The sequence below is a fragment of the Myxine glutinosa genome, chromosome 1 (genome assembly GCF_964187855.1).
Source record: "Myxine glutinosa chromosome 1, kmMyxGlut1.1, whole genome shotgun sequence".
Lineage (NCBI taxonomy): Eukaryota > Metazoa > Chordata > Myxini > Myxiniformes > Myxinidae > Myxine > Myxine glutinosa.
This window is the reverse complement of record NC_136261.1, coordinates 23196086-23218963: the sequence shown is the minus strand read 5'-3', so window position 1 is coordinate 23218963 and position 22878 is coordinate 23196086. Positions and strand designations below refer to the sequence as shown.

General features: G+C 50.6%; 1 protein-coding gene across 6 annotated transcripts in view; it reads left to right on the top strand.

Annotated features, from left to right (window-relative positions):
• The window catches only part of LOC137415187 (carnitine O-palmitoyltransferase 2, mitochondrial-like), an 87185-nt gene that overhangs the window by 14412 nt on the left and 49895 nt on the right, over positions 1 to 22878 (top strand). The window contains exons 1-4 of one of the 6 annotated variants that reach the window (XM_078768036.1): positions 3487 to 3523; positions 3705 to 3813; positions 18693 to 18860; positions 19198 to 19278. In XM_078768036.1, the coding sequence (XP_078624162.1) occupies positions 3770 to 3813; positions 18693 to 18860; positions 19198 to 19278 (293 nt within the window). In that variant the 5' untranslated portion in view covers positions 3487 to 3523; positions 3705 to 3769. Of the gene's footprint in view, positions 1 to 3486; positions 3593 to 3665; positions 3814 to 18692; positions 18861 to 19197; positions 19279 to 22878 lie in introns of those variants that run through there. The other 5 variants (XM_078768105.1, XM_078767947.1, XM_078767996.1 and 2 more) reach the window with 5 other exon arrangements.

The following is a 22878-nucleotide window of genomic DNA, read 5'->3' as shown; positions in this document are numbered from 1 at the left end:
TAAATCAGCCAACATCACCGCTTTGCACAAAAAAGGTGCAAAAACAGATCCTAGCAACTACAGACCAATCAGCCTTCTCCCAATTATCAGCAAAGTCATGGAATCCATCATTGCTTCAGATATGAAATCTTTCCTCTTCTCCAATGGCTTGATCTCTGATCATCAATTTGGTTTCAGACCAGGTCACTCTACTCTGGACATGCTGCTTCTGCTGTCTCAACAATGGATGGAGGTCCTCAATGCCAAACAGGAAATTAGAGCTGTCTCCCTCGACATATCACGTGCCTTCGACACGGTCTGGCACCGCGCTCTGCTCACCAAACTCTCCTCCTTTGGTATCCATGGAAATCTCCATGCATGGCTGGCGGACTTCCTCTCTAGTCGTCGTCAACGTGTGGCCCTGAATGGGTTTCTCTCATCTCCTCTTCCTGTTCAGGCTGGAGTTCCCCAAGGCAGTGTTCTGGGCCCCGTGCTTTTTCTGGTCTTCATCAATGATCTCTCTGACTCTCTTGAAAATCCTCTCTATCTCTTTGCTGATGACTCCACTCTCTGCCGCTCCATTCCTCTTCCCTCAGATCGGCAGTCTGCAGCCTCCTCACTCTCTGAAGACATGGACAAAATCACAGACTGGTCAAACAAGTGGAACATGTCTTTCAATCCTGACAAATCTCACACTCTTACTATGTCTCTCCGAAAAGATCGACTGGACAACCCTCCCATCTACTTTCTCAACAATCCTCTCCAAGAAGTTCTGTCGCTCAAGCTTTTGGGTCTCACTATCTGCCATGATCTTTCTTGGGAAAACCACATTTCCAAGCTGGCCTCCAAAGCCAGTCTCCGACTGGGCATCCTCCGTCGTGTGAAGTCCTTCCTCGGCACACCTGAGCTCCTCACCACATACAAGGCTTTCATCCGCAGCTCAATGGAACACTGTTCTCCCCTATGGGCCGGTGCTCCTGCCTCACACCTAGCTCGGCTTCACGCTGTTGAAACCAAAGCTTTCAGAATTATTGGAATCTCCCGCGATGAAGCTATCTCTGAGGGCCTTTCACTCACTCACCGCAGGCAGGTAGGTGGTCTTTCTGTCTTCTACCGACTCCTCTCCGGCCTTGCACCCCCAGCTCTCTCTGTGCTCTGTCCCCCAAATATTCCTACAGGTCGCACAAGATCTGCCAGCAACCCTCTGATGGTTAAACTGCCGAAATCTCGGCTCTCTGCTCACCTTCACTCTTTCATTCCTCTTTTCCATAGGTGGGTGCGATTCGGAAAATTTTAAGTCCGCTTACCGCTTATCCGCTCCGCCAGCCCGTGTAGTCCGATTCGCTTATCCGCTTCAGCGGCCGAAAATCTTAGTCCGCTTACCGCTTATCCGCTTATCCGCTTCGATTCGATTTTTTTAAAGCGCTTCGACGTTTTAAAAGCGATTTTTGACGTTTCTAAAGGGAATTTAATGCTTTTTAAGCCTAAATAGCCATTTCTAACTACTACAAAGACAAACAAAGCTTTTAAGATCAAAAATATACATTTTTATTTAAATAAAATTTATTCAAAATTTATTGAAATAAAGTTTTCCACTCGACTCTACTCTACTCTACAGTTAATTTAAATATAATTTTAATATATGCAAGTAACATTAAAGAAAAATCAATTTGCCCATCCTTTCTTTGACAAGAGAGTCTACTAGTCAACAGACTAGCAGTCTGTTGACTAGTCCTCGTCTTCCTCCTCCACCTCCACCTCGTGGGCCTTCTTGAGGATTTGGAGGTTGCTCCTTCATGCCGCCTTGAGGTCGTTGTGCTGGGCATCGTGGTACCTCTGGTAGTGCACCTTCAAGTTTGAACTTGATCCGGGCTGGGCTTTGAGTGTCTTTGAGCACTTGGTGCACGTGGCCTTGCTGTCCACGACCTTGAAGAAGGGGGCGATGTGCCTCCACTTCTGGCTGAGGCTGGAATTGTCTGTGTCCATTGTCACGTTGATCTCAGCCGACTCGATTGAGTCCAGCGACATCCTGCTCTCGCTGCGCGCGAGCTGAGGGGTCAGGGCACAGATCTCCTGACTGTCCTCCACGTCCCCCATCATGTTGACCGCCGGGTTGTGGATGTCGCTGTGCTGGGACTGCTGGTTTGCGTCGCTCGTGTGCCTGTTCCTGGCACTGCCGCTGGGCTGGAGAGTCAGAAATCTCTCCATCTTGACGTTATTGCCGCTCTAGCGTCCAATAAAATATTCAGTTTTCACTTATTATTCACTTAAATAAATATTCACAATTCTAGAGTAACGGCTCAGGCTAACAGCTGATTTGGCGAATCGCGATGCGCTTTAATTTTTCGGTAGTCCGCTTACGCTTATCCGCTTCGGTTTCCGGGGGTTGTTCCGATTCGCTTATCCGCTTCGAAAACGTTAGTCCGCTGCAGCGGATAAGCGGATAAGCGGACTTTCGAAGCGGACCGCCCACCTCTGCTCTTTTCTCCCGCCTCTGGAACAAACTCCCTCACTACCTTCAATCCCACTCCTCCCTCCAGGTCTTTAAAACAGCTGTTCACCACCATCTCTTATCTTCCCCCATCCAAAACCTTGATCTTTTCTACCCCCGCTAATTCACCCCAGATCCACCTTGTTTGAAATTCCAACTTCTTTCCTGGAAGTCCTGGCAGTGTCCATATGTTTTATACCTCTCCCACCGCCCCCTTCCCATGCCCCCCCCCCCCAAAGCCCTCGCCCTCTCTCAGATCTCTCGATGTCTCCATGTCTCTCGGTCCCTGCTCTCAAATGTTGTGTTTGTGTCCTTCCCCCTCTCTCCCCATTTTGTCTACCGCTCCCGATGTTATATGTTTTATGTGTCGGTTTGTCTTTCTGTGTGATTAATGTTCGCTCTTTCACGAGCCTCGATCTTGTATACCAAAAAAATAAAAATAAATAAAGTGGGAAGAAAATCACCGGAAAAGAAAAGCACCTAAAAAGTGGAAAAAGTGGAAAAAGCACCTTGAAAGTGAAAAAATTGGAGAAAAAAAATCACCGAGAAAGAAAAGCACCCCTTAAAAGTGGAAAAGCACCTGGAAATAAAAGCACCTCGAAAGTGGAAAAAGTGGAAAAAGCACCTGGAAAGAAAAGCACCTCAGAAGTGTAAAAAGTTGAAAAAAAATCACCGGTAAAGAAAAGCACCTAAAAAGTGGAAAAAGTGGAAAAAGCACCTCGGAAATGTAAAAAGTTGAAAAAACCACCGATAAAGAAAAGCACCTAGAAAGTGGAAAAAGTGGAAAAAAAAAATCACCGAGAAAGAAAAGCACCTAGAAAGTGGAAAAAGCACCTAGAAAGTGGAAAAAGTGGAAAAAGCACCTAGAAAGTGGAAAAAGCACCTAGAAAGTGGAAAAAGTGGAAAAAAATCACCGAGAAAGACAAACGATGCTTGCTCGTCAAAAAGGGTAAAACATTCCATTCCAACATGACGATTGGAATGGTGTAGTCAGTGGCTGGAGATAATACATTGTCAATCATTTATGGAAAGTTGAAGAGTCAAGGACACAAGGTTTAATATTGCTGTGATTCAGATTGGGAAAAGGAGCTCGGTGGACATCAGACAAATTGGATTTGTAATGTTAGACTGTGCTTTTATTTTTGGACAAAATCTCCAGTTATACGTGATTCATTTTTGTTTCTGTTTTCCACAGATTGTGAACATGAATTGAAACTGTTTTTTGTGATTGCAGATTTTCTTCTGTTCGGCGAGAAAGACGCGCAGGAGGGAATTTGCTTCAGCTGTTAGAAAAGTGAGATGTCAAGAAATTCTTTTTACTTTGGGATTTTCAAGAAAGTTAGGTAAGTTTATCGATCATTATTTTGGGCACATTTTAGTTCTCAATCTTCATTGATGTTTATATTGTTATGTCGGTGGGGTACAGATACTTTAGACCAGCTAGAGTTGCATAGGTAACATGCTCTGACTGTCTTGAAGAAGAAGAACCACCACCATGTAATAAGTAGAGGTGTAGCGGTTACCGCTGGATGCACACAATCGCCTTGCACCGGCCAGAACACGGCCAGACGCGCCTCTCCCGGGCATGCCCGGACTCACTGTTCCCGGGCACGCCCGAACCTCCCGGGCACGCCCGGTCTCGTCTTTCCCGGGCATGCCCGCTCTCGCCTTTCCAGGGCTCGCCCAGAGCGTCCGGGCATGCCCGCTATCGCCTTTTCAGGGCTCGCCCAGAGCGTCCGGGCATGCCCGCTATCGCCTTTCCAGGGCTCGCCCAGAGCGCCCGGGCACGCCCAGCCTCGACTTGCCAGGCCGCAGCCAAACACGCCCGGGCAGGTCCAGACTCGCCTTTCCAAGGCTCGCCCTTGACACCCGGGCATGCCCGGTATAGCTTTTGCCGGTCAAACTTCCCGACATAAATGTGTATATATATTGCTGCCCGATAAACGGGCTTGTCAGAATACCTGAGCTGTTTTGTTTCAATAAAGCAACTCAGACGAATTCCGTCTTTGGTCGCGTCAATTCTTTCGACTCGCGTTGGAGCGCCATTTTTTTTTTTTTTTTTTTTTTTTGGTATACAAGATCGAGGCTCGTGAAAGAGCGAACATTAATCACACAGAAAGACAAACCGACACATAAAACATATAACATCGGGAGCAGTAGACAAGATGGGGAGAGAGGGGGAAGGACACAAACACAACATTTGAGAGCAGGGACCGAGAGACATGGAGACATCGAGAGATCTGAGAGAGGGCGAGGGCTTTGGGGGGGGGGGGGGCATGGGAAGGGGGCGGTGGGAGAGGTATAAAACATATGGACACTGCCAGGACTTCCAGGAAAGAAGTTGGAATTTCAAACAAGGTGGATCTGGGGTGAATTAGCGGGGGTAGAAAAGATCAAGGTTTTGGATGGGGGAAGATAAGAGATGGTGGTGAACAGCTGTTTTAAAGACCTGGAGGGAGGAGTGGGATTGAAGGGAGTGAGGGAGTTTGTTCCAGAGGCGGGAGAAAAGAGGAATGAAAGAGTGAAGGTGAGCAGAGAGCCGAGATTTCGGCAGTTTAACCATCAGAGGGTTGCTGGCAGATCTTGTGCGACCTGTAGGAATATTTGGGGGACAGAGCACAGAGAGAGCTGGGGGTGCAAGGCCGGAGAGGAGTCGGTAGAAGACAGAAAGACCACCTACCTGCCTGTGGTGAGTGAGTGAAAGGCCCTCAGAGATAGCTTCATCGCGGGAGATTCCAATAATTCTGAAAGCTTTGGTTTCAACAGCGTGAAGCCGAGCTAGGTGTGAGGCAGGAGCACCGGCCCATAGGGGAGAACAGTATTCCATTGAGCTGCGGATGAAAGCCTTGTATGTGGTGAGGAGCTCAGGTGTGCCGAGGAAGGACTTCGCACGACGGAGGATGCCCAGTCGGCGACTGGCTTTGGAGGCCAGCTTGGAAATGTGGTTTTCCCAAGAAAGATCATGGCAGATAGTGAGACCCAAAATCTTGAGCGACAGAACTTCTTGGAGAGGATTGTTGAGAAGTAGATGGGAGGGTTGTCCAGTCTGTCTTTTCGGAGAGACATAGTAAGAGTGTGAGATTTGTCAGGATTGAAAGACATGTTCCACTTGTTTGACCAGTCTGTGATTTTGTCCAGGTCTTCAGAGAGTGAGGAGGCAGCAGACTGCCGATCTGAGGGAAGAGGAATGGAGCGGCAGAGAATGGAGTAATCAGCAAAGAGATAGAGAGGATTTTCGAGAGAGTCAGAGAGATCATTGATGAAGACCAGAAAAAGCACGGGGCCCAGAACACTGCCTTGGGGAACTCCAGCCTGAACAGGAAGAGGAGATGAGAGAAACCCATTCAGGGCCACACGTTGACGACGACTAGAGAGGAAGTCCGCCAGCCATGCGTGGAGATTTCCATGGATACCAAAGGAGGAGAGTTTGGTGAGCAGAGCGGGGTGCCAGACCGTGTCGAAGGCAAGTGATATGTCGAGGGAGACAGCTCTAATTTCCTGTTTGGCATTGAGGACCTCCATCCATTGTTGAGACAGCAGAAGCAGCATGTCCAGAGTAGAGTGACCTGGTCTGAAACCAAATTGATGATCAGAGATCAAGCCATTGGAGAAGAGGAAAGATTTCATATCCGAAGCAATGATGGATTCCATGACTTTGCTGATAATTGGGAGAAGGCTGATTGGTCTGTAGTTGCTAGGATCTGTTTTTGCACCTTTTTTGTGCAAAGCGGTGATGTTGGCTGATTTCCAAGCAGATGGCAGTTGACCTTGAGCAAAAGAGAGGGTGAAGAGAACAGAGAGAGGGTGAGATAGAGCAGCAGAGCAGGATTTTAGGACCCGTGGGCTGATGCCGTCGGGTCCAGTTGCAGAATCAGAGTCGAGGGTTGACAGAAACTTTTCCACCTTGTCAGGAGGAAAGGACACGGAGTCCAGGAGCAGCAGGGTACGACTGGGTATGGTGGGTACAGAGAGGGATGGGTTTGGGACACAAGATTTAGAGGCAAACACAGAGTTGAGGCATTCAGCTTTTTCACGTGCGGAGTCAGCTGTGTAGCCGTTTGAGGTAAGGGAGGGGATGGAGGGGGAACAAACACCAGAAACGGATTTGACCAGACGCCACCAGGATTTGGAAGAGGGAGACAGATAAGAGAGTTCGGTCTTGAGAACGGAGAGATATTGTTTCCTGGCTCTCCTGAGGGTGGACACACACTTGTTTCGGGCTTTGTGAAAGGAAATGAGATTTCCTTCCGTTGGATTTGCTTTCCAGGAGACGAAGGCAAGTTGTTTCTGGGCAACAGCCTCACCACAAGATTCCGTGTACCATGGATGGGAGGAAGGGTATGACAACTGAAGACGAGATGGGATAAATCTGTGCATGAGAGAGAGCAATTTACTTTGGAAGAATTCCCAGGATGAGTTGATGTCAGAGGTGGTAGAGATGGGAGACCAGTCCAGATGATTGATGGCTGCTTGAAGACCGTGCCAGTTGGCCTGAGTGAAATGCCAGACTCGTCGACGCTGAGCAGGCTCCCTGAGGATGGTCAGAGAGATGTCCACTTTAACAAGGACATGATCAGATGATCCGATCGGAGCAGAAGAAGAGCAGCAGACATTTTCAGGGAAGTTAGTCATAACCAAGTCCAGAAGAGAAGATGTTCCGTTGACTGAGATCCGGGTCGGGAAATTGACAGATTGTGTCAGTCCCAGTGAGTCGCAGAAGTCCTTTGCTGAGGAGCCATGGCTGGTAAGAGAGGTACCCACACCCAGCCAACTGGCATGATGACAGTTGAAATCACCACATATGAGGAAGAGAGAGTTGGGATGAGTAGATAGAAGTTGGTCCATATCATCAGACAGCGAGATGTAGATGGAGTCATCACTGTTTGGTGGACGGTACAACACACATATGAACAAGAGGTGGGAGCGAAGGGGAAGCCGTAGCCAGAGGTATTCCTGGGGGTGAGGTGGAGAGAGTGCAGTGCAGGGCGAGTGAGGAAGAGAGTTTTTGATAAAGATAGCAGCCCCGCCTCCAGGATGAGGCTCAGGTCTATCATACCGGAGGAGGGAGTAGCCCGGGAGAGATACTATGGAATCAGAGACATCATAAAGGAGGAAAGGTCCTGTTAAGCAGATCACGTCTGGTTTAACAGAAGCAACCTGTATGGAGAGATCAGTTAAGTTTGAACGAAGGCCCCGGATGTTTGAGGTCCATACCGTTAATGAAGAGGAAGGGGGAGCATCAGATACAGAACAGGGGGGAGGAGGGGTAGGGTAAGATGTGGAAGAGGTGGAAGAGGTAGGGAGAGCTGTTGAAGGTGTGTCAGAGATTTCAGAATAGCTCGGAGAAAGGGAAGGATGGGGCGGACAAAAGGTTTGATGGTGATTGGGTGAGCCACAATGAGGTGTTATTTGAGGAGGGGGAAGAGCGAGGCAGAAGGTTGGGGGAGATGGAGGTGAGAGTTTGAAGGGGGAAGAAGCGGGGAGGACGCTTTGAGGAGGGGGAGTGAGAGGGGGGAAATTGAGAAGCAATGAGGGTGGGGAGATTTGAAGGGGAGGGGTGAGGGGGGAGTTTGGGAGGGAAGGGACAAGGGGAGGGATTTGAAAGGGATGGGATATGGGGGAGATTTGGAGGGGAGGGGTGAGGCAGGAGTCTAGGAGGGGAGGGGCGAGGGGGCGTCTTGGCGGGGAGGGGTGAGGGGGTAGTTTAGGAGGGAGGGGGCAAGGGGGGAGATTTGAAAGGGATGGGTGATGGGGAAGATTTGGAGGGGAGGGGTGATGGGGAAGATTTGGAGGGGAGGGGTTATGGGGAAGATTTGGAGGGGAGGGGTGAGATTGGATTTTTGAAAGTGTACGATTTATGGGAAACGAACATTTATTGCAAAATGAGTTTCTTGTGACCTTCGAGTTAAAAATACGTTTAAGGACGCTGGATGGAGGATGGAGTGCAGGAGAGTTTAGGGAATGTAGAAAAAAGGCACTATAGGAGATGGATATTTTTTTTGGGATGAATTGATTTGGTGAGCAAGTCGAAAGCAGCCTTTTAAAGAAGAAGAAGAAAAGGTGTTATAAAATATGACGGAATACATAACTTGAGGGGAAAGTGTAAACATTGAAGGTTAATGAGTGAACACTATCTGGGGAAATGGGGGAGAAACACGTGGTCGAAGAACGAACGAACGAATAAGAATGAATAAACGAATGAGAACAGAGAAGGAAATGTTTTTTTTTTTTTTTTTTTTTTTTGAGTTGAGATTTACACAAGGAAGTAGGCTATGGGTGAAAAGCCTGGGAATACAGAGAACGAAAGTTATTGGATCACAAACGACGGACCGCTGAGAGAAAAACAAAGCCTCAAGGTTGTACAGTGCACACTGTACAAGGCCTCAAGACACGACACGAATTAACACGATTTTCAATACAGGTATGAAAGATTTGCACCGAAAAAGCTTCGTTGGGACACAATATACGTACAACACCATAAATAAATACAGTTTTAACGAAAATACAAATGGGAACAATCACTTAACTTCGATTTCAAATCGTTCGCGACGCGGCAAAGGCCTTGCTCGCGACACGGCAAACAGACGATCAATTTATGAAAGATAAACACCGAGAAACAACCAAAGTTGCACACAATAACTTCACACACCGAAAGATAAATACAGTTTCGACAAAATACAATTGTGAACAGACTTAACTTCGAAAAACGTGGAGACCGTGTGGAGCTTCGAAAATCCCTCCCACCGTCTCCGAGATCTCGCGAGACAGTTCCTTCATTGGTGACCTACCGACATGGATACGGCAGTGACGCTTAAACTGCCTACCTTCTGGGAGGCTCACGCGGCTGTTTGGTTCGCTCAGGCGGACTCTCAGTTCGCCCTGCGAGGCATCACCGCGGACGACACCCGCTTCCACCATGTTGTGGCGGCGCTCGGTTACGCCACCGCGGCCCGCGCCTTGAGCCTCCTCGAGCACCCGCCGGCTGCTGACAAATACAACGCGCTGAAGACACTCCTCCTCGATGCTTTCGCCCTCTCACCGGCAGCACGCGCACGGCGCCTGCTCGCTCTGCCCGAGCTCGGCAACACGCGCCCGTCAGAGCGCATGGACTATATGCTCTCGTTGCTCGGTGAGCACTCTCCGGATTTTCTGTTCCGCGAGCTGTTCCTTCGCCAGCTGCCTCACCCGGTACGCCTCGCCCTGGCTGGCACGTTGATCACGGATTCCCGCACCCTCGCCAGGGAAGCCGATAAGATCTCCTCGGCGGGCCAGCACATCGGCGCGGTTACCTGGAGCCCGCCGCCGTCCGAGGCGACGCCCACGACGCCCGAGTGCCCTGCGCGGTTGGAGGCCGAACTGCCGGTGCAACTGGCGGCCACCACACCGCACCGCCCGCTTCCGACACGACGGCCGGGGCCTCCACCTGACCGGGCGTGGTGTTATTACCATGCCAGGTTCGGACACAAGGCTCGGACGTGCCGGCCCCCGTGCACTTTCGGCAGGTCGGGAAACGGCCGGGCCGGCGTTCATTCCCAGCCATGAGCGCCGGCCACTCGGGCAACTTGCTGTTTATTCGGGCCAAAGCGTCTGGGCGGCGTTTCCTGTGTGACACCGGTGCCCAACTGAGCGTCATACCCGCCTCCGAGCAGGACAGGCGGGACGCCGTTTGCGGCCCCTCTTTGGTCGCTGCTAATGCCTCGGCCATACGCACTTTCGGCCCACGCGTCGTCACCCTCTGCTTCGGCAGCCAGCGTTTTCAGTGGACTTTTGTGACCGCCTGCGTCCCCATGGCTTTGCTGGGCGCCGACTTCCTCTGCGCACACGGGCTGCTGGTCGACGTCAAACGTCGTCGCCTTGTCAACGCCGAGACCTTCAGCTCCCTGGCGTGCACGATGAGCAGCTCCGCGCCGACCGAACTGGCGTGCGCCCTCCCGGCAGCGAACGAGTTCGCTCGCCTGCTCGCGGAATTCCCGGCGCTCACGCGGCCGACGTTTTCGGCCGTCACGGTGCGGCACAGGATCGAGCACCACAGACCCACTACGGGCCCGCCGGTCTACGCCAGGGCCCGCCGCCTCGACCCGGCCAAGCTCGCCGTGGCGAAGGCCGAGTTCGACGCGTTGGAGCACCTCGGCATCGTGCGGCGCTCCGATAGCGCGTGGGCCTCGCCACTGCACATCGTGCCAAAGCCGGGGGGTGGATGGCGCCCGTGTGGCGACTACCACCGTCTCAACGACGCTACCACCCCCGACAGGTACCCGATCCCGCATATTCAGGACTTTTCCGCCCGTTTGGCAGGACGGGTCATCTTTTCGAAAATTGACCTGATACGGGGCTACCACCAGGTACCTGTCCGGGCGGCCTACGTCCCGAAGACGGCCGTCATCACGCCGTTCGGCCTGTTCGAATTTTTGCGGATGCCATTTGGCCTCAAGAACGCGGCCCGGGCATTCCAGCGCATGATGGACGGCGTGCTGCGCGACCTGCCATTTCTTTTCGTCTATCTGGACGATATCCTCGTCGCCAGCACGTCCCGCGCCGAGCACCTCCTCCACCTCCGAAGACTGTTCGGTCGCCTCAGTGAGCATGGCTTAATTGTCAACCCGGTCAAATGCCACTTCGGCGCGACGACCGTTGACTTTTTGGGCCACCGCATCACCAAGACCGGGGCCGTGCCGCTGCCGACCAAGGTCGAGGCCATCACCACGTTCCCGCGTCCCCGTTCCATCAAGGCCCTCCAAGAGTTCCTCGGCATGGTGAATTTTTATCACCGATTCGTGCCCCGCGCTGCTCAGCTCATGCGGCCCCTTTACGAGGCCCTCCGGGGCAAGCCGGCCAAGCATGACATTGTTTGGTCCGCGGCCATGGACGCGGCCTTCGCCAGCACCAAACGGGCCCTCGCCGACGCAATGCTGCTGGCTCACCCGGTGCTCAATGCGCCCATTGCCCTCACTACGGACGCCTCCAACTACGCGGTGGGCGCCGTCCATGAGCAGTGGGTGGACGGGGTTTGGCAGCCACTCGCTTTTTTCAGCCGGCAACTCCGGCCGAACGAGTTAAACTACAGCACGTTCGACCGCGAGCTGCTCGGGCTATTCCTGGCCGTTCGCCATTTCCGACACCTCCTGGAGGGCCGCCCGTTCATGGCTTTCGTCGACCACAAGCCATTGGTCTACGCAATGACTAAGGTCACGGAGCCGTGGTCGGCCCGCCAGCAGCGCCACCTCTCCGCCGTGTCGGAGTTCACCACGGACATCCGGCACGTCGCCGGCAAAGACAACGCCGTGGCCGACTGTCTTTCTCGGGCCAGCGCGAACGCGGTCCACCTCGGCGTGGACTTCGCGCTCATGGCGGCCGACCAGACCACCGACGCCTCGGTGCAGGCACTCCGTGCGGCGGACACGGGCCTCCGCCTGGCCGACATTCCCTTCGCGGGCACCGTCCTGCTCTGCGACGTCTCCCAGGGCCAGCCTCGCCCCATCGTGCCCGTTTCCTGGCAGCGCCGCATCTTCGCCTCCATCCACGGCCTTTCTCACCCGGGCCGGAAAGCTTCTCAGAAGCTGGTGTCGGCGCGTTTCGTCTGGCACGGCCTTCGACGAAACATCTGCGACTGGGCCAATGCCTGCACGGCCTGCCAGTGGGTCAAGGTCCACCGCCACACCCAGGCCCCGCTGGCACATTTCGCTGTGCCTGAACGGCGTTTCGACCACGTCCACGTGGACCTGGTGGGTCCCCTGCCCCCCTCGCGGGGGTTCACCCACCTGCTCACCATGGTGGACAGGACCACCAGGTGGCTGGAGGCTGTGCCCCTCGCCTCCATCACCAACGTGGCGCAGGCGTTCATCGCCACCTGGGTCACGCGCTTCGGTGCACCAGCGGACATCTCGTCCGACAGCGGCCCACAGTTCACGTCTGAGCTTTGGGGCGCGGTCGCCCGTTCGTTGGGGGTCACGCTGCACCGCACCACGGCCTACCACCCCCAAGCCAACGGGTTGTGCGAGCGGTTTCACCGCTCCATGAAGGCCGCACTCATGGCCGGCCTTCAGGACGACGGTTGGGCCGACCGGCTGCCGTGGGTCCTTTTGGGCCTTCGCACGGCCCCCAAGGAAGACCTCCAGGCGTCCGCCGCCGAGCTCGTCTACGGCCAGCCGCTCCTCGTCCCGGGCGAATTCGTGCCCGACGCTACCACTCCCTGGTCCGCCGCTCGCCAGCGCTTGGACCTCCAGGAGGCCGCCCGACGATTTGCCCCCGTGCCGACGTCCCGCCACGGTGGCCCCCAGTCCTACGTCCCCCCGGCGCTTCGCACAGTGGAGTACATCTTTGTGCGTCATGACGCTCACCGGGGGCCTCTCCGGCCGCCATACGACGGGCCCTTCCGGGTCCTGCGACGGGGCGACAAGTCTTTCATCGTCGACTTCGGCGGCCGGCCGGACCGGATTTCTGTGGACCGCCTCAAACCGGCGCACATGGACGTCGACCGACCACCACGGTTGGCCCTTCCTCCGCGGCGAGGCCGCCCCCCGTCCACAGTTCCCCCCGCTCGACCACCCACCACCACGTCGGACCCCTCCCCACGACCCTCCAGGGGTCGCTTCGGCCGGGTCATCCGGACCCCCCTTAAATTGACCCTGCCGGTGCAGGTCGATTCTGGAGGGGCGTGTGTAGCGGTTACCGCTGGATGCACACAATCGCCTTGCACCGGCCAGAACACGGCCAGACGCGCCTCTCCCGGGCATGCCCGGACTCACTGTTCCCGGGCACGCCTGAACCTCCCGGGCATGCCCGGTCTCGTCTTTCCCAGGCATGCCTGCTCTCGCCTTTCCAGGGCTCGCCCAGAGCGTCCGGGCATGCCCACTATCGCCTTTTCAGGGCTCGCCCAGAGCGTCCGGGCATGCCCGCTATCGCCTTTCCAGGGCTCGCCCAGAGCGTCCGGGCATGCCCGCTATCGCCTTTCCAGGGCTCGCCCAGAGCGCCCGGGCACGCCCAGCCTCGACATGCCAGGCCGCAGCCAAACACGCCCGGGCAGGTCCAGACTCGCCTTTCCAAGGCTCGCCCTTGACACCTGGGCATGCCCGGTATAGCTTTTGCCGGGCAAACTTCCCGACATAAATGGGTATATATATTGCTGCCCGATAAACGGGCTTGTCAGAATACCTGAGCTGTTTTGTTTCAATAAAGCAACTCGGACGAATTCCGTCTTTGGTCGCGTCAATTCTTTCGACTCGCGTTGGAGCGCAGTTCCTTCAGAGGCATGTTTAGCCCGGATATCGGATTAAGGTGTATCTTCGTCCCCATTTCGAGGAATGGGGCATGTTAACTAGTTATAGGGATTATGTTAACTACTTCCCTGTTCGTTGTTCCCGATGTGATTGATCCTTTGTCCCTTATGGCACCACAATAGACACGAGTGAGAATGGAAATTAAACAACACATTAAATAATAAAACCAACCGGAACCCAGTTCTGGGCACTGCTGATGGGACGGCAGCCAGCTACATCACCACGAAGGCCGAAGACCCGTCCCGAGGAGCCGTGATTGGCCAGGGCGGAGCAAGAAGGCACTCACTGATTGGTGAAAGAATGCCGAGGAGGAAGCAGCGCGCCAATTGGAAGGGCATGACCGATGACGTCAGAGGTGGACTGCACGCTGAGTGGTGGAGAGCTAAGCCTGTGGTGTTGGCCGGCAGGGATTGGAGGAGAGAACGAATCATAATAAATGATGAAGACCAAGGGCACAACAAAAATACCTTTAACAAAATGGCAGGACTGAGCCAATTGGATAGGTGTGGGCAGGACCATCGAGGGCCAGCCCGGGCCCCGAAGCAAACAACTCCGGGGCCCCCACACCCACCCTTTCTCTTTTGTAACTTTTTAAGGAACTTTCTTTCATGAAAAACAAAAAACTTTTTAAAAAGAAATGGTCACTTTTATTTCGCAGTATGAGCGAAAATAAAGCAGATAGCGGGACGTTTGGACCGATCGAGTCAATTTGCGTCCTCGACTGTTGAACACTTTCTCCAATTGGCAAAAAATATGTGAGAAGATGGTTAATAATTTTTTTGGACAAAGAGGACACAAACCCATTTCTTTGTAAAGCACATTTCGATTTATTAAGTACTATTTATTTTCTTTCTCATCTTGGCAATATCTCAGGCACCTTTTGAGCTAGAAGCTGATATTTGGACGTGACATTGACCAAGTGATTTGGCTGTAAAGGGTGTTTTTGATTTATTGATTAATCATTTAATTGCTTAATTATTTCATTATTGAATTATCACCACCAATACAAACCAATACAAAAATTAATTAATACAAAAAAAAAATCAATTTACCCCAGATACACCTTTTTGAAATACAAACTTGTCCATGTGTCCATGTGTTTTATTCCTCTTCCACCTCCACCCCTTCCCACAGCTCCTCCCCCAAGCCCTCTCCCTCCCACAGATCTCCCAATGTCCCTGTTCTCTGTTGTTGTACTTGTGTGCTTTCCTCTCTTTCCCCATCTTGTCTCCCACTCCCTTTATTGTATGTTTTGTGTCGGGTATTTTTTTGTGATTGATGTTAGCTCTTACACGAGCCTCGATCTAGTATACAAAAAAAAAATGCATTCATTCATTTTCAAAAAGTTAAATATTCCAATGAAGCATTGGTGGTTTCGCTATGCCATTAGCCAATTGATTAATAAATTAATTATTTTACGATGATTATTTCTTCATTTTAATTAGGTAATTAGTCAATCAATTTATTTATTTTCTTTCTCATCTGGGCAATATTTCAGTCACCTTTTGAGCGAGGAAGCTGATATTTGGACACGGTAGTGACCAAGTGAATTGAATAAAAGGGTATTTTTGATTTATTGATTAATCGATTAAACCAATTTTGTTTAAATCATTTAATTAATTATTCCATTTATTTTCAAAAAGTTACACCTGTGGATGAAAGACTGGTGGTTGAGGTATGCAATTAGCCAATTAATTAAGAAATCACTTATTTTATGATTATTATTTATTTGTTTTAGTTACACAATTAATCAATCAATTATTGTACAACACTCCCTCCCAAGTCCATCTCCATGTGCTGCAATGCGACATCGCCGGGTGCCACACCCAGCGACCTGGCAATGGCAATGTAGGTCACCTGGCAATGTCGTGTGCTTGTGGATATGTTATAAAGTTTAAGTATGCAATTTTTTTTTTTTTTTGCATACAGGATCGAGGCTCGTGAAAGAGCAAACATTTATCACACAAAAAATCTAACAGACACACAAAACATATCATAAGGGTAGAGATAGACAAGATGGGGAGAGAAGGGGAAGCACAAACACAACATTTGAGAGCAGGAACATCGGGAGATCTGTGAGAGGGAGAGGGCTTGGGGGGAGGAGGCATGGGAAGGGGTGGGGGCAGGTGGCAGAAGTATAAAACACAGGGACACTGCAAGGACTTCCAGGAAAGAAGTTGATATTTCAAAAAAGTGGATCTGAGGTGAAATTAATGGGGGTAGAAAAGATCAAGGTTTTGGATGGGGGAAGATAAGAGATGGTGGTGAACAGCTGTTTTAAAGACCTGGAGGGAGCAGTGGGATTGAACAGAGTGAGAAAGTTTGTTCCAGAGTCGGGAGAAAAGAGGAATGAAGGAGTGAAGGCGAGCAGAGAGTCTTGATTTTGGCAGTTTCACCAGAACTGGGTTGCTGGCAGATCCTGTGCGACCTGTAGGAATATTTGGGGGACAGAGCCCAGAGAGAGCTGGGGGAGCAAGGCCGGGGAGGAGTCTGTGGAAGACAGAAAGACCACCAACCTGCCTACAGTGAGTAAGTGAAAGGCCCTCGGAGTTAGCTTCATCGTGGGAGATTCCAATGATTCTGAAAGCTTTGGTTTCAACAGCGTGAAGCCGAGCAAGTTGTGAGGCAGGAGCACCGGCCCAGAAGGGAGAACAGCATTCCATTGAGCTGCAGATGAAAGCCTTGTATGTGGTGAGGAGCTGAGGTGTGCCAAGGAAGGACTTCACACGACGGAGGATGCCCAGTCGCCGACTGGCTTTGGAGGTAAAATTGGAAATGTTGTTTTCCCAGGAAAGATCATGGCAGATAGTGAGACCCAAAAGCTTGAGTGACAGAACTTCTTGGAGAGGACTGTTCAGAAAGTAGATGGGAGGGTTGTCCAGTCTGTCTTTTCGGAGAGACATAGTAAGAGTGTGAGATTTGTCAGGATTGAAAGACATGTTCCACTTGTTTGACCAGTCTGTGATTTTGTCCAGGTCTGCAGAGAGTGAGGAGGCTGCAGACTGCCGATCTGAGGGATGAGGAATGGAGCGGCAGAGAGTGGAGTCATCAGCAAAAAGGTAGAGAGGATTTTCAAGAGAGTCAGAGAGATCATTGATGAAGACCAGAAAAAGCACAGGGCCCAGAACACTGCCTTGTGGAACTCCAGCCTGAACAGGAAGGGGAGATGAGAGAAACCGATTCAGGGCCACACGTTGACTTCGACCAGAGAGGAAGTCCGCAAGCCATGCGTGGAGATTTCCATGGACACCATGGGAGGAGAGATTGGTGAGCAGAGCAGGGTGCCAGACCATATCGAAGGCACGTGATATGTCAAGGGAGACAGCTCTAATTTCCTGTTTGGCATTGAGGACCTCCATCCATTGTTGAGACAGCAGAAGTAGCATGTCCAGAGTGGAATGACCTGGTCTGAAACCAAATTGATGGTCAGAGATCAAGCCATTGGAGATGAGGAAAGATTTGATATCTGAAGCAATGATGGATTTCATGACTTTCCTGATAATTGTGAGAAGGCTGATTGGTCTGTCGTTGCAAGGATCTGTTTTTGCACCTTTTTGTGTAAAGCGGTGATGTTGGCTGATTTCCAAGCTGATGGCAAATGACCTTGAGCAAAAGAGAGTGTGAATAGAACAGAGAGAGGGAGTGAAACAGCGGCAGAGCAGTATTTTAGGACCTGTGGGCTCATGCCTTCAGGTCCAGTTGCAGAATCAGTGTCGAGGGTTGAAAGAAACTTCTCCACCTTGTCAGGAGAAAAAGACACAGAGTCCAGGAGCAGCTGGGTACGACTGGACTATGGTGGGTACAGAGAGGGTTGGGTTTGGGACACAAGATTTGGAGGCAAACACAGAGTTGAGGCATTCAGCTTTTTCACTAGAGGAGTCAGCTGTTTAGCCGTTTGAGGAAAGGGAGGGGATGGAGGGGGAACAAACACCAGAAACAGATTTTACCAGACACCACCAGGATTTGGAAGAGGGAGACAGATAAGAGAGTTCGGTCTTGAGAGTGGAGAGATATTGTTTCCTGGCTCTCCTGAGGGTGGACACACACTTGTTTCGGGCTTTGTGAAAGGAAAAGAGATTTCCTTCCGTTGGATTTGCTTGCCAGGAGGCGAAGGCAAGTTGTTTCTGGGCAACTGCCTCACCACAAGATTCTGTATACCATGGATGGGAGGAAGGGTATGACAACAGAAGACGAGATGGGATAAATCTGTGCATGAGAGAGAGCAATTTACTTTGGAAGAATTCCCAGGATGAGTTGATGTCAGAGGCGGTAGAGATGGGAGACCAGTCCAGATGATTGATGGCTGCTTGTAGACCGTGCCAGTCGGCCTGAGTGAAATGCCAGACTCGTCGACGCTGAGGAGGCTCTCTGAGAATGGTCAGAGAGATGTCCACTTTAACAAGCACATGATCAGATGAGCCGAGTGGAGCAGAAAAAGAGCAGCAGACATTTGCAGGTAAGTTAGTCATAACCAAGTCTAGAAGAGAAGATGCTCCGTTGACTTAGATCCGGGTCAGGAAATTGACAGATTGTGTAAGTCCCAATGAGTCGCAGAAGTCCTTTGCTGAGGAGCCATGGCTGGTGAGAGAGGTACCCACACCCAGCCAACTAGGATGGTGACAATTGAAGTCACCACATATGAGGAAGAGGATTACTCGACTCAATTAGCCAATTGATTAAGAAATCACTTATTTTATGATTGTTATTTATTTGTTTTAGTTACACAATTAATCAATCAATTATTGTACACCACTCCCTCCCAAGTCCATCTCCATGTGCTGCAATGCGACATCGTCGGGTGCCACACCCGGCGACCTGGCAATGGCAATGTCGGTCACCTGGCAATGTCGTGTGCTTGTGGATATGTTATTTATTTATTTATTTGGCATGGGGGCGTTGTATTTTGAATGAAGCTCTACTTGTTTTATAATCTCTTTATGCTCCAGGAATTGGTCATTGGTACGACGGGCAACAATTCACAAGCATCTTTCCTGCTACTGCAATAAATCTTGGAACAGATACTTGGCTACTACATCTAATGTTGCAGATCCTAGCTACCATCTATTGTCAATGACAAACCAGCAAATGTCACACCTTGATGAGAAGCTTCCCAGGTGGGGAAATTGATGACACATAAAACATTTGCCAGGTTTCTTTGTGGAGGAGATAAGAAAATAGTTTGCACGAAATTAAAATTTCCAAATTATGTGTCTGTACTCAGATGTGTTTTAAAACTTTCGGTTCTGATGTTTGCCCCGATTTCTGTGACACGTCATTATCTGGTAATCCTCACCTATTTTTGCAAAGTTGGCCTCCGATGGACAAGAGAGAAGTGCTGTGACATGGCTGTCCAGCTTAGTGAGGTGTGTATTAGAGGTAACCAGAAACTTGTAGTTATAAACTGTCTCATTTATTGTGAATTATATGATGTGAAGTCGTGTTGTGCTGCAGGTTACCTGTACCAAGGTTGGAAGACACTATCCAGCGGTACCTCAGAGCACAACGGGCGCTGCTTGATGATGAAGCATATAGGTAGGTACAACAACAACAACAACAACATGCATTTTAAGGCCATTTTCCCTACTAGAGCGGGGGTTAGTCTTGCGGTCCCCATGACAATCTTCTCCATTTGCCCTATTTTCTGCATCTCTCCTTGTTAACCCCCTTGCCCGCATTTCTTCTTCCACCATCTTAAGCCAAGTCTTTCTCGGTCTTCCCCGTCCTCTACTTCCTTCTACATTCATTTCCATCACTCTTCTCAACCAGTCACTTTCATCCTTCCTCAACACATGACCAAACCATCTCAACCTGCTCCTCTTCACAGCATCAATCACAGGCTCTATTCCCATCATCTTTCGCAATTCATCATTTGTCTTCCTCTCTCTCAACGATACTCCGCACATCCGTCGAACCATTCGCATTTCCACCCTTTCCAACCTTCATTGCTGCTCTACGCTCATTACCCATGTCTCGCTCCCATAAATCATTACACTTCTCACACATGCAGCATACACCTTTCCCTTCAGCTTCAACGACACTCCCCTCCTCATCAGCATGCCACTCAGTTCCCGAAACTTCTTCCATGCACATCTCACTCTAGCAACCGTTGCCGAGTCTGATCCACCTTCTCCATTCAGCATGTCTCCGAGGTAGCAAAATGTTTTCACACCTTCCAGCTTCACGCCATCTCCAAGATCCACCTCAACATTTCCTCCATCTGCAGCTCCCTCTGTGCACACCTTACATTTGAATGTAGCTGCCACACTGGTTAATGACCCTCTCAGACCACTACATTTTTGATGAACCCACTCAGCGCACATTGTACATTGAATGGAGTTCACTCCGACACCCTTCCTACACACAGCACAGGGCCACTTCCCAGTTCTTTCCACCTCACCACATGCTTTACCACTTGCCATCACCTTCGTCTTTCCGATATTCACCTTCAGACCTTTTGTCTCCATACATTCCTTCCACTTGTTCATCTTTTCCTTCAGTCCATCCATACTATCCGCAATCAACACCAGATCATCTGCATACAACAACTCCCATGGTAAACCCTCCTTTACGTTCTGAGCCAGCACCTCCATCACAGCTACAAATAGTAGTGGACTTAGTACCGACCCCTGATGCACTCCCACCTTCACCTCAAACTCACCACTGTTCCCGTCCTTCATCCTTACAGCTGCGCGCGCTCTTTTGTACATTGCCATCACTACTCTGATCAACCATTCCTCCACTCCTAACTTCCTCAATGCCCATGTCAATACTTTGCGTGGAACCCTATCGAATGCTTTCTCCAGATCAACAAACCCAAGAAACAACTTCTTCCTCTTCTCCATGTACTTCTCCTGCAACTGCCTCACAATGAAAAGCGCATCTGTCGTTCCTCTTTCTGGCATAAATCCAAACTGCATTTCGTCGTTCTTCACTTTCTTCCTTATCCTCCTCTCCAACACCCTTTCCAATACCTTCATTCCATGCTCCAATAACCTTATCGCTCGGTACGAGCCACACTCCAGAGGGTCACCTTTCCCCTTGTATAGAGGGACGAGGGTACTCAGTTCCCAATCCACTGGAATGCGGCCTTCTTTCACCACCAGATTACAGATCTCTGTCATTCTCTTCACACCCCAACTTCCTGCTACCTTCAACATATCTCCCACAACTCCCGTCGGCCCTCCCACTTTTCTACCCTTCATTGCTTTTATTGCTTCCTCAACTTCCTTCTCAGTTATCTTCTCTGCCGGTCCTAAAACTGGGTTACTCTCTATGTTGCCATCCCATTCATTCTCTGTATTCAACAGCATTTCCATATATCTTTTCCATCTTCCTTTAATTCCATCTGGGTCGACAACGATTTGTCCCATTTCATCCTTCAAGCAACTCACCCCCATCACATCACACCTCTCTTTCGCTATCTGCTTTGCAATCCTGAATACTGCTTTCTGACCCTCTTCCGAATCCAAGCGTTCTCCGAACATTTTCCTACATGCCTCCTGCGCCTTTGCTACCTCTTTCTTTGCAGCCTTCCTGGCTGCCTTATAACTTTCATGCTCTGCTGTTTCTGCTCCCGTACCCTTCGCCTTCTGCCACTCCTTGAACTTCTTCCTCTTCTCGTCAATCCTCTTTCCAACTTCATCATCCCACCACCATGTTTCCGAGTGCCTCGGTGGTCCTTTTGTCCATCCACATACCTCACCAACGGCTCCCAACAGACCAGCGTTCATTGACATCCAACCACTTTCAAGCTCAACCACATCATCCTCGACCCTACTCAGCCTCTCTTTTAATGCCTCCCTTACTGTCACCTCTTTCAACCTCCACACCTTCATTCTCGGTTGGTACTTCACCCGCCGAGCTCTCCTCACACCTTTCACCCTTATGTCGCAGACAACCAAGTGGTGCTGTGAAACAGCCTCATCCCCCGGGATCACCTTTGTGTCCCGGAGGTGCCCCCTATCTCGCCTACGCACCATCAGGTAGTCAACGGTTGTCGTCGACCCACCTGACGTGTATGTAACAAGCTCATTATCCTCTTTCTGGAACTGAGTATTACAAATCAACAAATCAGCTCCATCAGCAAACTCCAAAATCCTTTCACCTTCTCCATTTCTCACACCATATCCGTACCTCCCATGAACTCTGTCAAAACCATCCATACTCCTTACCACATGTCCATTTAGGTCTCCTCCTACCACAACAACTTCCTCATCTTTCACATTTTCCATCACCTTCTCTATCGCACACCAGAACTTGTCCTTCTCTTCATCGTTTCGACCAACCTGCGGAGGGTATCCCGAGATGACGTTCACCAAGAGCTTTCCAATCATCACTTTCACCATCATCAACCTATCAATCACTCTAGTCACACTCACCACACTGTCTACAAATTCCTCAGAAAACAGGACACCAACACCATTGACGCCCTCCGGGCACCCTTGCCACATAAACTTGTATTTCTGTCCCTGCCTACCCTTCACCATTCTCACACCACTTCCCTTCCATCTCGTCTCTTGCACACAACATATGTCCACTCTTCTTCTGACCAATACTTCCACCACTTCTCCTGATCTCCCTGTCATTGTCCCTACATTCCATGTTCCAAACCTCAGAAACCGATCTCCACTTCGGGCTGTACCCTGCCTATATGTAGTTGTAATTGTCATGGTTCTCTTTTTGAGGCAATGTTTTTATGGCCGGATGCCCTTCCTGACGCCAACCCTCTTAGTCATCTCTTACAACACGCAGGGATACGGTGTACCTATTCTAATCCAGGTCACCCACTGGGAAACGTTTAAAACATTGAAATTCTGGGGGGGGGGGGGGGAGGGCGGCATCAGCATCACGGCTGCGGTTTAAACATATTTTAGTAATATTTAAACAAAACCATGAAAAACAATCTGGGAAAAGTCTCTAAGTGAGAACGTGGATTTGAGAAAGCAGGAGCAGAGGTGGAAGGAAAACGAGATATAGGGGGCGGGGCACAAGTCGAGACGAGGAGGAGAGCGAACAAGCACGTGTCCGGGAGGAGAGAAAGAATTAATATAGAATTTTTTTGTTGTTGTTGTTTATTTGTTTGTTCTGTTTTCAAAACGCTGGACAAAGGGTAAGATGTTCGTGAGAGGTAGG